At 34.9% G+C, this 13,248-nt stretch overlaps 1 protein-coding gene across 2 annotated transcripts in view; it reads right to left on the minus strand.

The window, feature by feature from the left end:
- Positions 1-4,757: 4,757 nt before the first annotated feature.
- Positions 4,758-13,248, minus strand: part of LOC142353349 (uncharacterized) — an 82,562-nt gene continuing 74,071 nt past the window's right edge. For both annotated transcript variants that reach the window (XM_075405581.1, XM_075405582.1), the window contains 5 exons: positions 12,978-13,120; positions 12,268-12,451; positions 7,562-7,711; positions 6,760-7,172; positions 4,758-4,928 (listed from right to left, as the gene is read on the minus strand). In XM_075405581.1, the coding sequence (XP_075261696.1) occupies positions 4,871-4,928; positions 6,760-7,172; positions 7,562-7,711; positions 12,268-12,451; positions 12,978-13,120 (948 nt within the window). In that variant the 3' untranslated portion in view covers positions 4,758-4,870. The remainder of the gene's footprint in view (positions 4,929-6,759; positions 7,173-7,561; positions 7,712-12,267; positions 12,452-12,977; positions 13,121-13,248) is intronic.

Raw genomic sequence — 13,248 nt, forward strand, 5'->3', positions numbered from 1 at the left:
TTTTATAACCATTTTTATAATTTCAACTCACACAATTTATGTTACAAACATCCGTTTACATTCATGTCTTGCAAAGTTTTTTATGGTTTAGTGTGTGTTTGTGTGTGTGTGCATCTCTGTGTTTGTATGTGGGTGTGGTGTGTGCGAATTGTTGACTTGTAAGTAACTTTTAAGTCGAATGATTAACTTGTAAGAGCCATGTAAGTCGAATGGTTAACTTGTAAGAACCTGTAAGTATAACGGTTAACTTGTATTAACTTGTAAGTTTTTGGAAGAAGAACTTGCAGGGCGATGCATCACGTTGTAAGAACTTGCAAGAAACTTGCAAGATCTTACAAGTTAACCATTCGGCCCCAACCCGGGTAGCCAACCCCTCCTTATTCGTCCAGAGAAATTTTATAGTGTTCCTCTTTCTATAATTGAGGCTTCTTAGAAAGCACAAAACGAAATTTAGGCTCTAGTGACTACAAAACGATGTTTTCTCCTCCTTGATAACTAAATTGAAAAATTGACGAAAAAAAAGAAAGATCCACGGTCAAAAATTTTTTTTTCGAAAAAAAATTATTTAAACAAATAGAAAGAAAAAACTTTTCAAATCTTGATATTCAATTCCAAAATTGTTCTCTAACAGCTGTTCTGTTAACAAGTAGCTAGCTCTAGTTTGTCACAATTAACACATTCCAAATAACGTTTTGAAATGTCGGCAAAACAGACATATAGACATACCGTCATTCCGATTCCTATGCACTGTTTGTAAAATCCTCTCGGACTTGTGACACAGATTATTTCAACATTAAACTAGCACAATTGAAAAACAAAACCGAAATTCAATTCGGAAACGTTGAAATATATATTTTTTACCAAATAACTTTAAAAAAATGCCAATCAAATAGTATTGTACTAAAAATACCAAAATATAACACAGACTCAACAATCTTTTTTGTATCTCTCCTAGATTTTAATATTTTAAGTATCTTAGTATATTAGTGCATTTGTTATTAAGTTGTTGTTTTTTTCCTCTATAGTGACGTGAGTGGTTCAATATAGTTAACCAAGAAGATTTTTAACTTTAAGGTAGAATTCCGAAAAGCCTAACTTTTCGGTTGCTAGTTGTATGTTATATTCTTTTTTGGGTAGTTTGAAACAGAACGTTTGGTAACCTCGTAACCTTTTCTCGTTGACTTCATATTAAATTTTTCAACTAATTAAACTGCCGTCTAGGTCAGCGATTGAAATCGTTTTCCTGTTTTATTAAGCAGGCACTGTCTGACTTCACCAAATATGTCAACTTTGGTATAGAGTTCCTATTTAGAAGTACTTTTGGTGTCTAGACACACCAACTAGCCTCCAAACAAATGATTTTCTGGATAGAAAAATTTGCTATTTTTGCTTGCCACTGTTGCATGCCTCGAACTTTCGATATCAATAGCTTTTCCAAAAGGGTGTAGTTCAAACCGAAGTAGGTGGTTGGGTCCTTTTTTGAAAATTTTTCCGCGAGTATATATAAAATCATCGACAGCACAGCCTTGAGACTACGTGGACGTTCCACTGATGGCTGAAGGAAAACTCCCAATTTTTTAGGAACTCTTAACAGGTTAGCGGTTATTTAATCAGCTATTTTATCAGATTGACCCAACACAAGTAGATTCGTCTTAAATAGTACCCAAAATTACCCAAGTCACAATTAGGCATTCACCACTGGAACCACTCTTATTTTGTAAAAGGCGAATTTATGCTTGTAAAAATTGTTCTGAAAAAAATGCTCACTACTGCGGGGTCGGTCGCCAGATTGAGGTTTGCTCATCTGTCTTGGTCAAACTAGCTCAGAAACCAATGGCTGCTGTATTATTTTCCGCTACTTGTTTAATATTAAAGAAGGAAGCGACGGGTAAATTGAGCAACAAGACGAAATTGCTCACATCAGAACAAATGTACTCTAGTGTTAGCTACATTAAGTTTTTATGATAAACTTTGAACAAGTTGAAAAAAAACACAAAACTGAAAAACAAAGAAATTTTTTCTAAATTTTCTGAGTCTATCGATAACTTTCAAAGTTTTTTCAGTAAAATATGTCCAATCCAAAATGATAAAAGACTAACTCGACATAAACAACACAAACACGCCTAAAAAGACTCGAAAACTTTTTCTTTAGCCGTTTAAGTTTCGTATATACCAAGTTTAGCGGAAGCTAGGTAAGCTGAAAACAACCCACGGTTGCAAATGTGCTTTCTGTAAGAAACAGGAAAAAACCTAGAAGAATGTTAAAAATAGAGCCAACCTGCGAAAGAATTGCTTATCAAAAAGCAGACCAAAAGGCCTTCATTTAGTACTTCACTTTAAAATTTCAAAAAATGTAATGTAAAATTACTGTTAAATAATGTATAAAACAATCCCAAAAATAACGTTCGTTAAAAATAACTATTGTTGCACATCAAAAATTGTTATTAAAACGAATGGAAAAATCAGGTTTGAGCTTTCTGAAGGAAAATTATTTTTTTCCATATTGTGGATGGAAAAACATAAAAGCTCTCAATTTCTTGGAACTTAATGACTAACATAGCTTCTTCGAAGCAACAATTTCAAGCAAACTCATACTATTATTACATTCACGCTGAAATTCCCACAAAAAAGAACAAGTATGAGCAAAAACTGCCGTAAATTGGCAAAGGAGGTTGATAAAAAACTGGTGTTTAGAAAAGATAAATCTGGAATACGTTTGTCTCCTAAAAGAATCATTAATTTCTATGAAATTAGATCAAGCGTTGAATGAACGCACAAGACATTTTTGCAACTGAAAATTTAGTTATTAAATTTATTTGCTCTACAACTGTTTGTCTGTTTCAAATTTTCGACAGTTTCAGAAAGTGTTAGGCAAAAAAAGAAGTTAATAGCTCTATTTGGGCTATTTTCAATTATTCTTACTATTGATGTTTGAGATCAGAAATTGTTAGTTTTGTCTCAAATTAATTTCACATAAAGAGGATGTTGAAGATGAAAAAGTTCAGTTTAAACAATTGCGAAATCTGGAGATTTTGTTTAGGAAACGAAAATTATAGTAGTTAAACTTAATTATAGTAGTTAAAAAATTATAGTAGAAAACATTTCCTGCCAGTTGTCACTGTTTTTGAAAAATGTTTTTGTTTCAGCAAAAAAATTAATTTTGTTAAATACAAAAGTTTTTATATGTTTTCTTTATTATTGTTTTGTTATTTGGCATGCAAATTGTTTACTTAATTGTTTGGGAAAATAACACTAAAGTTGCTTGAAAAATTGAAAGCAGCCAAAAGTTGCAAAGCAAACTTCTGAACCAAACTACGTAACCTACAAATCCCCTGATTTTATCAAATAATTAGAAAGATTTCTGTTCTCTGACATTCCCAAACTTTAGATCAAGTATTTTTTTTTTATCAAAATTCCATTTTTTTAAAATTATCGTCATGAAAAAAACGCACAATTAAAACTGAAATTTCGTAAACTCAACAGGGAATCCCCACTAATACTGCATACATAACTGTCAAATGTCGGAGATTTTTCTCGCGAATGACTGACGAGGGTGACCTGTTCGCAAATTATCCTGCCGGTGCAAAATATAGACCCCCAAAACATATACCGACGAACATCGGACAAATTGCTCTTGAACGTTAGGCTGTTCATTTTACAAAGTGGGAGCAGCCTAGATATTTTATGCGTGCAAAAAACGATTCCCACAAAGGTGCGGTGCAAAACCCCGAGCTGTCGTGATTAACTGAAGTGTTCTACACTCCACTGTCAGTATTATCCTAGTATCCCTTGTAGTATCCTAAATTAAATCGCTTGTTTTAGCAACAAATTTTACTAATAGAAGCAATTTAGATCACGTAGAAATTAAGCAGTAAAATGTGCGAAGTTAATCGCGAAGTGAATTCGAAAGAAACTTCTCAAAAAAAAAACGTTCAAGCAAATTATTGCATAAGACACCCATTTACGTTTACGATTAAATTAAACGCGACTAAAGTCACTCGAATACAAAACAGTCAGACATTTGCGCAAGAACAATCATAAACAAATACAATAACAGCTCGAAAATAGTTCGAGAACAATTAACAAAATTCTAAGACAATCTACGGCGAAAAATCACTATTTACATATACGACTATTTGCTAAAAACAATGCTGGCAGTGTAATGCTAGAGGACCTTTAATGCTTTTAGAAGTCAATTTAGGCTTTTCGCTTCAGCTCGGATTACATTCCCTCTTATCTAAAATATTAAGATTAGTAAACTTTAGAGGGTACAAATTGAGTAAATTATCACTTCTATCAGCTACACTATTCAAGGATTGGGAGGTGGAGTTAATTGAACTGGGATTCAAACCTTCCAAGATTTGCCTACCAAACCAGCAATTAGTCTCTACTATTTTTTTTGAACCTTCTTTACTTGGAGACTGGTAAAGCTGTACGAGAATTGCTGACTTACCCCCCTAGGGCATCACCAGTTTATCTAGATGCTAAGGACGAAAGGTCACAAAAATTTTCTCGTTCGAAACGCTGACAAAAAATTGCTCGTGTAAAAAATTTCTCAAAGGGAAATCTAACAGGACTACAATACTTGCGTAAACCGTTTGAGGGCAATTGATAAGCCAGATACATAACTGGAAAAATCGCGGCATAGCTAAGTCCAACCGGCATAGACCGCATCGCATGTATGACTCAATTCGAAGACAAAGTCTTAACAAAACCTTTCTCAACATAGATTTTCCGGTGTCTTTTGCAGAAGAAAATTGTAAGAAAGAATTTACTGAAGCATTCAACAATTTGATAGAATTAATGAAATAAAAACAACTCATGTGGTTAATTTTTTCAGTTTATCTCTTCAGTTGTGACATCTGGTTGCTCACATTCTGAACAGCTGCTCTGGTCTGAACTGTCGGTTAGAGCGTACACTGGGAGTGCTAAAAGAAACAATGGAAGTTTTATTTTCCAGGTGAACAAGTTTTGTTATCATTATCTAGTGTGAACAAACAAATGCGTGTTTTCGTACAGAACACGTCCTTTATAGACAGCCGATGTCTTGCGACTATTTATTTATTATACTCATTCGTTTCATATACACCATCACAAAGGTGAAAAAAACAACCAAATAAACATCTATATTTAGTTATTTAGATGATGGTAAAATTCTGTTTTTGAAGAAAATCACAATAGATATACAGTTAAACAGATATTACAATAGATATATTAAAATTGATTTTTCCAATATTGGCCAATTTACATCAAAAAATTACAGCAGTCAAATCTATGCACAATTTTTTGTGATCTCGTCAAAATTTAAATGTTTTCCATTAATTTTTTCCAAATTAATGGAGTAAAAGCTTTTGACTCCATTAATCACAAGCTCATGATTCAAAAGCTTTCCATTCTTGGATTTTCGATACCAGCTCAAAATCTAATTACGAGCTATCTTTCAAACAGAACACAAAGAGTCATAATCAATAATGTTAAATCAAGTTGGATTGCAGTGGCTCAAGGAGTTCCGCAGGGAACAGTCTTAGGTCCACTCTTGTTCAATCTATATGTTAACGATCTTAGCAACTTTTTGTCATGTGAAACAATACAATACGCAGATGACACAGTACTATTGAGCTCTCATGATGAAGTTCTCAAATGCAAAGACGAGCTTGAGAAGGCCATAGAAAAATGCATACAATTTTTTAAACTACATTACCTCAAGATCAATCCGGATAAAACAGAGTTTATTATTTTTGGCAGCTCTAATCCTCATGACGAAACGACATTAAAAGTGGGAGACAAATTAATAAGTTCGAAAGCGGAAATCAAATATCTCGGTGTTAATATTGACAAAGACCTCAAATATCAAAAACAAGTAAAAATTCTTTTGTCAAAAATGGCCCAGGGCATTAAATGCATATATGCCCTCAGGAACATAATACCCACTGGTTACAAAAAAATTATTTTGAACTCTTTTGTTCTCAGTCATGTTCAATATTCTTCTGTTTTACTTGCAACCATCAATCAAAATCTTATAACGACATTAGAAATGCAGTTAAATTGGGCCATCAAAGCTTGTTTTCACAGACAGAAATTTGACTCATCCTCAGATCTTAAAATGAACCTTGGTATACTACCTATTTCTTTGCTTTTTGATTACAGGGCTGCCACTTACTGCCATAGTATCATGAATAAAAAGAAGCCTGCCTTCTCAAGCTCAGCTTTGAAATTACCAACCGCAAGTTTTTATATACACGAGCGAACTCAAAAAATTTTTACCCAGACAATTTCAAAATGCAATTTGCATGAAAAAAGTATTATTAAAAGAGGTATTCTACAGCACAATTCTTTCCCAAGAAATTATTTGTCAATGTCATACAGTCTTGCAAAGAAGAAATATAAGCTGTTTTTTCTTAATGAATACCAGAAGGACCCAAATAAAACCCAACATAGATCAATTACTTGGAAACATTTTAAATTCAATTAAATTTCTTTCTGTTTTACATTAAATTTATGTTACTGTCGTCCCTCCCCTCCAATACAAGTGACTTCTCTATTGGATCGATATTTTAGTTATTATAAATTATTAGTTTCTCTTTTGTAATTATCAATATTTTACACTGCCTATCTCTGTAAATTTTACTACGACTGAAACATTTGCAGATATTAGGAGAAATACAGTGTTCCTTTTTTTTATGTTCCGCATCTAATAGTTGTTTAAATTTACACTTTTAGAACCTCTGATATTTCTTTTCTACATTGAACATTACTCACTTGAACTTTGAGGAATAAAGAGACGGCGAGCTCGCAAGTTGAGGATTGAAAGCAGCAGACGCAAGGTTACTCGTGGCAGGCTGACCACCCATGCCAACATTATTAGTTCTAACTCTCGGCTGTGACCCAACAGAGGCAATTCCACTCTGATCCAAAGTGGTGGGTCTGCTTCTTGACATGGAGCTCTTTGGAACCTTAGATGGATGCGATTGTACCGCTGGTACATTATATGGCGGTACGTGAATTTGATTGGTTGGTCTCGAGGGGTAGTCGTGAAGTAACTGATGTTGGGACTGGGAATGCTGTGGTTGGTTAATTTCGATTTGAGATACTGTGTCTAGCAAATGACCAATAGCAGTGGCCTGAGTTCGACTCAGATCATATTCACGTTGTTTTGCTGTCTCTGATTGAAGCTGAAACAGTACCATTGCAACATGAAAAGAATCTCTAATATATATTTAGCATAGCAGACAATTATTGATAAAATGGTCTAGAAAATAAAAGAAACTTTCAAATTCTAAATGGTTCATGCAAAAAAGGTGTACCGGTCCAAAAATACATGATTGTGCCCCGTGATAAGTAAAGCATACTTGATAACACGATTGCTTTGAAACTATTTGGCAGCAAAACATTAAATTTTCCAAATCCCAAATCTGGGTCCTAAATAATAACAATTTTTTCCAATTAAATACTTTACGGTCTGATTTTTTAACAAAAATTAAGGTGAAATTTAACGTGATAAGTGAATCAAGTCTTCATTATCTGTATAATATCAGTATTGAAAAAAAATGGGCCATGTAACCTTGTCGACCCTGAGTTGCAACATCTGTTTGTCCTTCTCAGCCCTGAGAAGATTGTCAAGTTGGTCTTTTGATTCTCTCTCCCTCAGCAACACTTCATTCTGTAGACTCCTCAATTCACCCTCAACTCTCGCCTTGTCACCTTCCAGTTCCTATAGTAGAAAAAAATAACCATGCTAAAAAATTGAGCGCCGTATTACAAAATTTTCAATGCATTGTTTATAGTCACACTAATATTTATAACAGCACTAAACGTCCCGATTAAAACACTTGAATTCCAGTGACAGATATCAGTAAACTTGTCAAAGACAGAGTAGAGTTCACATTTCACAACATAGCCGGCAGATTGCCCGAGAATAGCCGCGATAGACGCTTGTGGCCTTTCATGAATTGAAACAACTAAAGGAATAAGATAGACAGATCGACCACCAGTTCTTTAATAGACCACTAGACTTTTTGGGTTAGATTCGGACTGCCAATTTTATGACACATTCCGTTATTAAGGAAAAAAACCATAAAAGAGCTTTTTCAAAATTGATATTCGAAATCAAAAACTGAAGACTAATACTCAAGAATTAGGGCATACAAGTTTGTCACTACTTAGATGCACACTAATTATTTTTAACTAGTAAATGTTCATGAAATTTACAGTTCCATAAGTGAGTTCATAAGTCACTTTTTGAGTGAGGTAAGTCAATCAATTGCCCTAAAAGCAGAAATGACGTCACGCACTCAAATATTAACTGCAAAGCAGCAGAAGTCACTGAAGTCATTGAAAAAGTCAACTCCACAAAGTCAGGTACGTAAAAATCATCGATGGAGACGACGAATTAAAAAAACATACCAGGACAAGTGCTGAAAAACAATTCAAATATTTTCATTGACAAAACAAAAAACTAGACTTAGAACGGAACATGAGTGCCGCTTGTGAACAAAAAACCACTCACGAGAAATGGAAATTTGGTTCAAACAAAAACTAGGCCTAGAATGAACTATGTATGGATTGGGAAAACCATTTAGAAAATAATCCGATGCAAAAAATCGAAAAAAACTAAAAATTAAAGTGAAATTGCCGCATTTGAACAAAAAACCACTATCGAGAAAGCGAATTTTTGTTCAAACACCGTTTCATCACACCACTTTAAAATTAGAGCGAAAGAAATCACGCCGCAAAAATCACTCTCTTTTTCGCTCCACTTCCTGTTTCGGCGTGACCAAAATCACTACCCCAATTTGACTTCCAAAATCATGAAAATGTGTGAACAGATCTGAAAAAGACAGCGCCCCAATACAATTCAAACTCCTTGAATTGTAAATAACTACGCTGTCCCCAACAGTAGCTGCTATCGCTTTGCGGCTATTAAAAACACCAAATGTTACAAAACCACTTAAAATATTTGCCTCTATCAAAATATTTGCGAATTTTCATTTGAAATTTCTTATAACACGGCTGCCAATCGAGTCAAGCTCTAAAAATGAGACTGATGGAACAATTTAGAATATGACATGCTAAAACTCAATCACTAAAAGTCACCCGGAGCGTCAAAACCCTGATCAGGTTGCTTTGATTTCAAAAACCAATTCCTAAGTTTTAAAATAAGCCATTACACAACGTTTCTTGATATTGCTCTTTCGACGTTCACCTATTCCCCTTTCTTGATATTGCTCTTTTGACTTTCACCTATACAATACATTGCGTCATTCAAGGCGTAAAAGAATTTGAAATCCGTTCAATTGAAACAGTGCATGAGGTAAGTCATAAGTCAAACGTGAAAATCGTGAATAAAGTAAAACGAAAAAGTTCTCAAAAGGTAGAGCGAAATAAAGGAGAGCGCCTAAATAATAGCCGTCGAGAGGCTGACGGCAGCTATTAAAAAAACGTTTACTTGCAAAAAACTTTATCCGCTTTACGGTTACTGCGGAACTTAATTGGACCTCAAATTCGTTGTTAAAAAAATCAACATAACGTTAGGCTTGATCACTAAATTTGAAAGTTGATAAGGCAAGAAGTCCTTACTTCATACTTTTTCATGCGTCCCATTTCTTCAATAATTCCCGTTTGATATCACACTAGCTCTCGAACTTGAGCAGTTTTGCTGTCACTTTTCACTATGTTTCGTGTAAGAATCAAGCAAAATCATGAACAAAATGTTATAAAATGATCCATTAACAATGCAAATTATTCGAAAAAATTCTTGAAAGCCTTAAGGCATGTTTCTTGGAAAATTTTATTGCAGGCCCAACGTTTTCTCGAACCCAAATTTTCGGAGATAACAAAAAAGCGATAGTTAAAAATAGGAAACAGTCACAAGAAAAACAGTCGGTAGAGAGCCGGAAAATAGCCCCCGCTAACGCGCTAGCTGAACATCGGGATTGAAACAGAAAAAAGAAGAGAAATTGACATAATTTTTCCTGAACTTCAAAATCGTTCAAATTTGGTGTGCAGTTTCAGTTAGATTCTAAGCCTAAACTTGATTCTGTTTCTAAACAAAGCCATTGAGTTTAATACTAATGTCAGCTAGCAATGACTCTTACGATTTTTAAAAACCTAATGCACTATTACTTAATGACAGTGCTTCTCCCGTTTTTGATTGATTTTGCTCTTTGACATTGACCGTATTCACTACATTACGTAGTTCAATGTGTGAAAGAAATCAAAATCCATTCAGTTGAAACACTGAGTGAAGTAAGTCAGAAGTCAAATAAGAAAAACGACTTGAGTAAAAACGAAAACCGGGATCAAAAAGTAAGAGGATTTTTTTTAAAAAAATAGCGCCTAAAAACAGTGCCGAGAGGCTGACGGCGGCTATTGAAAACAACTTTGATAAAGATTTTTGTTGGTCTATAATTGAATCAAAATGAAGTAATTGCACAATTTGAAAATCGTGAAACGTGAAAATCGCGGTGACGTTCAGTGTTCTAATTTAGCGTGCAATTTCAGTTAGAATCAAAAACTATATTCAATCCAGCTTCTAAAATGAAAGTTAATAAGCTTTATACCAATGTCAGCTAGCAAACAGTAACGAACTTTGATAACCTCATTCTCAACGACTTACTGACCGGGCTGTAACAGTTTACCCCGCCTCTTTGATTTTGCTCTTTCGACTTTGACGGTATTCAACGCATTGCGTAATTCAATGCGTGAAAGAATTTAAAATTCATTCAGTTGAAACAGTGAGTGAAGTAAGTCAGAAGTCAAATGTGAAAATCGTGAAAAAGTAAAACTAAAAACGTGATCAAAGGTAAGGCGATTTTTTTTAGAAAAAGAGCGCCTAAATAACGTAAAAATATAGAAGCAGAAGAACATAGCTGGCAACAAAATAACTGCAATAGCTTCGTAGATCAGCAGTCCAAAAAAACATTAAGAGAAAAACTATTTTCATTAAAGCATGAGATGTTATATTTCGATTATTAATCTGTATAAGTTATTGCTGCTTCTATTAGCTGCTCTCAAATAACCTTCATTTAGAGTGACACACATTCACTTGACCTTCTCTAAGTTAAAGTAGAGAAAAATCAATTTCAAAGTGAGGATGTCATTTTTGAGCGGAGTTAAGTCACGTTTGACCAAAAACTTAATAACGCAAATGATTCTCGCTCCACTAAGAGTGAGAAATGACGTCACACACGCACTTCAGTTGACATTGCATGCAAGAATGAACAAAAAGCAGATTTGAAGTGGTCGTACCGTCATATGGTCGTAACAAAAAACGACGACGAAATAAAAATCAATGTCAAAATGCCGCATGAGACCAAAAGAACACTAGCGATAAAGCGAATTTTTGTTCAAAAACCATTTTCTTGTTCTATAAAATTCAACCACTCGCTTTTTCTCTACACTTACTGTTTCGGCGTGACCAAAATCACTAATCCGATTTGACTTCAAAAATCATGAAAATGTGCGAACAGATCTTTAAAAAAAAGACAGCGCCCCAATACAATACAAACTCTTTAATTTTAAAAAAAAATAGGAGCGCTATAATAGCCGGCTGAGAGGCTGAGGCGGCTATTAAAAACGTCAGACGAAAAATCGGTCAAGCGAAAAATCGCATGAAAAAAAGACCGGCAGGACTAATATGATTGCTACAAACTTCGTTTGAGAGCCATTAATTAGAGGAAAGAAAAACGAGTTGATGAAGAAGTACTCTTTGGAAAAAGCAGAATTGTAGTAGCAGTAAAAATTTCAATTAATTTTTTTTTAGTTTTGAACAGCAAAATAGGGGTTGTAATAAGTTCGAGTATACTTCGGGGAAGTCTACGGTAATCCGAGCTCAACCTCTCGCGCAAGCGCCCTCGGTTTTAAGTTATAATTCCCTTACGCTTCCCAGAACTATACTCTAACATACTTAGAAAGCTATTAATCTATTAACTCATGATCCCACTGTTGTTGTGGAATCATTATTTGCAACCCTTAGGCACACCTTCTTTTTTACTTGAATGAACTGCCCATTAGGGCTGAAAATTATACTTGGGGAAGTCATACTAGTCAGACAAAAAATGCGTAAGACCAACAGGACGAGACGATACCAACATAGTTTGAGAACAATAACGCTTCCCAATTGCTTGTCAGATTACTATTATAACATTGATACTTTCCAATTTCGTGTCTAATTTATCATTTTTAATTAGAACTTAAAGCTCATTAATTATTAGTGATTATCATCAACCAAACTTAATGATTAAATGGTTAGTTGATACTATTGCTTGCCTTGAGACGTTCATCCGAATTAGTGGACAATTTCTTCTCCTTGGTTTGCAAAGTAGCCTTCAACCCCTGCAACTCCTTCTCTCGCTCCTCTCTCTCCTGCTGAAGAGACCTCAATTGGTCTTCCATCTTGCGACTTCCCTCTTCCGCCACTCGTTTCTCACTTTGTAGCTTGGCTAAGGCATCTCTGGAACAAAAACAAAAACGATTAACGTCGGACAAATCTTATTAAACGCCTGAGCTCTGAAAAGGTACAATTTTTTGCACATCTAAGGGGGCCTCTCGAAGCGCATGTTTAAGAGCCGCATTCGCATTAAGCAGCCAGTGAGCGAGCAGCAGACGCGGAGTGGGCGCGGGGGGGGGGGGGTGGAGGCTGCTAAATTGCTTCAGCAGGAAGGAGTTAATTTTGGGACTTCAATACAACGCAGAATACCAATTAGATTCATACAGATCGGTCTTAAATTCAGCGAGTACACGCATTATCAACGAAAATACTGAAATATGAGATTGCCCGCAAGAAAATTCGCAAAAAATAATTGTCGACAGTTAAATCATTCAAAACTCTACGGAAGGACAAAGGTGTGATACCGGATCCTGACCGAAGAGGTTATCCTGAATAAAATTTGGAGAAGGAGATTACACACAAATCTCGAATATTCACAAAAAACTATCATTCAGATTTTAGTATTGGTCGGTATATTTCACAAATTTACCTCATATTAGTGAGCTTTGACTGCATGGAGACACTAATTTCATCATTCTTTGCACATTCTCTCTCAAAGTCCCGTTGACACTTTTGCTGTTCTTCACTTATCTGCCTTTTAGCAACCTCCAGCTCAGTCTTCAGTGTATCGATCTAAAACAGCTATACATTTTACCCGGGTTTATACTTCGGCTTATGGAAAGACCATGATTGACCGAAAAAGGCATGGAAAGAAAGGTTTTATCCATTATAACTTTGAAAATACTTTTGCTCAACACAAA

The sequence above is a fragment of the Convolutriloba macropyga genome, chromosome 14 (genome assembly GCF_964194025.1).
Source record: "Convolutriloba macropyga chromosome 14, txConMacr16.3, whole genome shotgun sequence".
NCBI classification, from domain to species: domain Eukaryota; kingdom Metazoa; phylum Xenacoelomorpha; order Acoela; family Convolutidae; genus Convolutriloba; species Convolutriloba macropyga.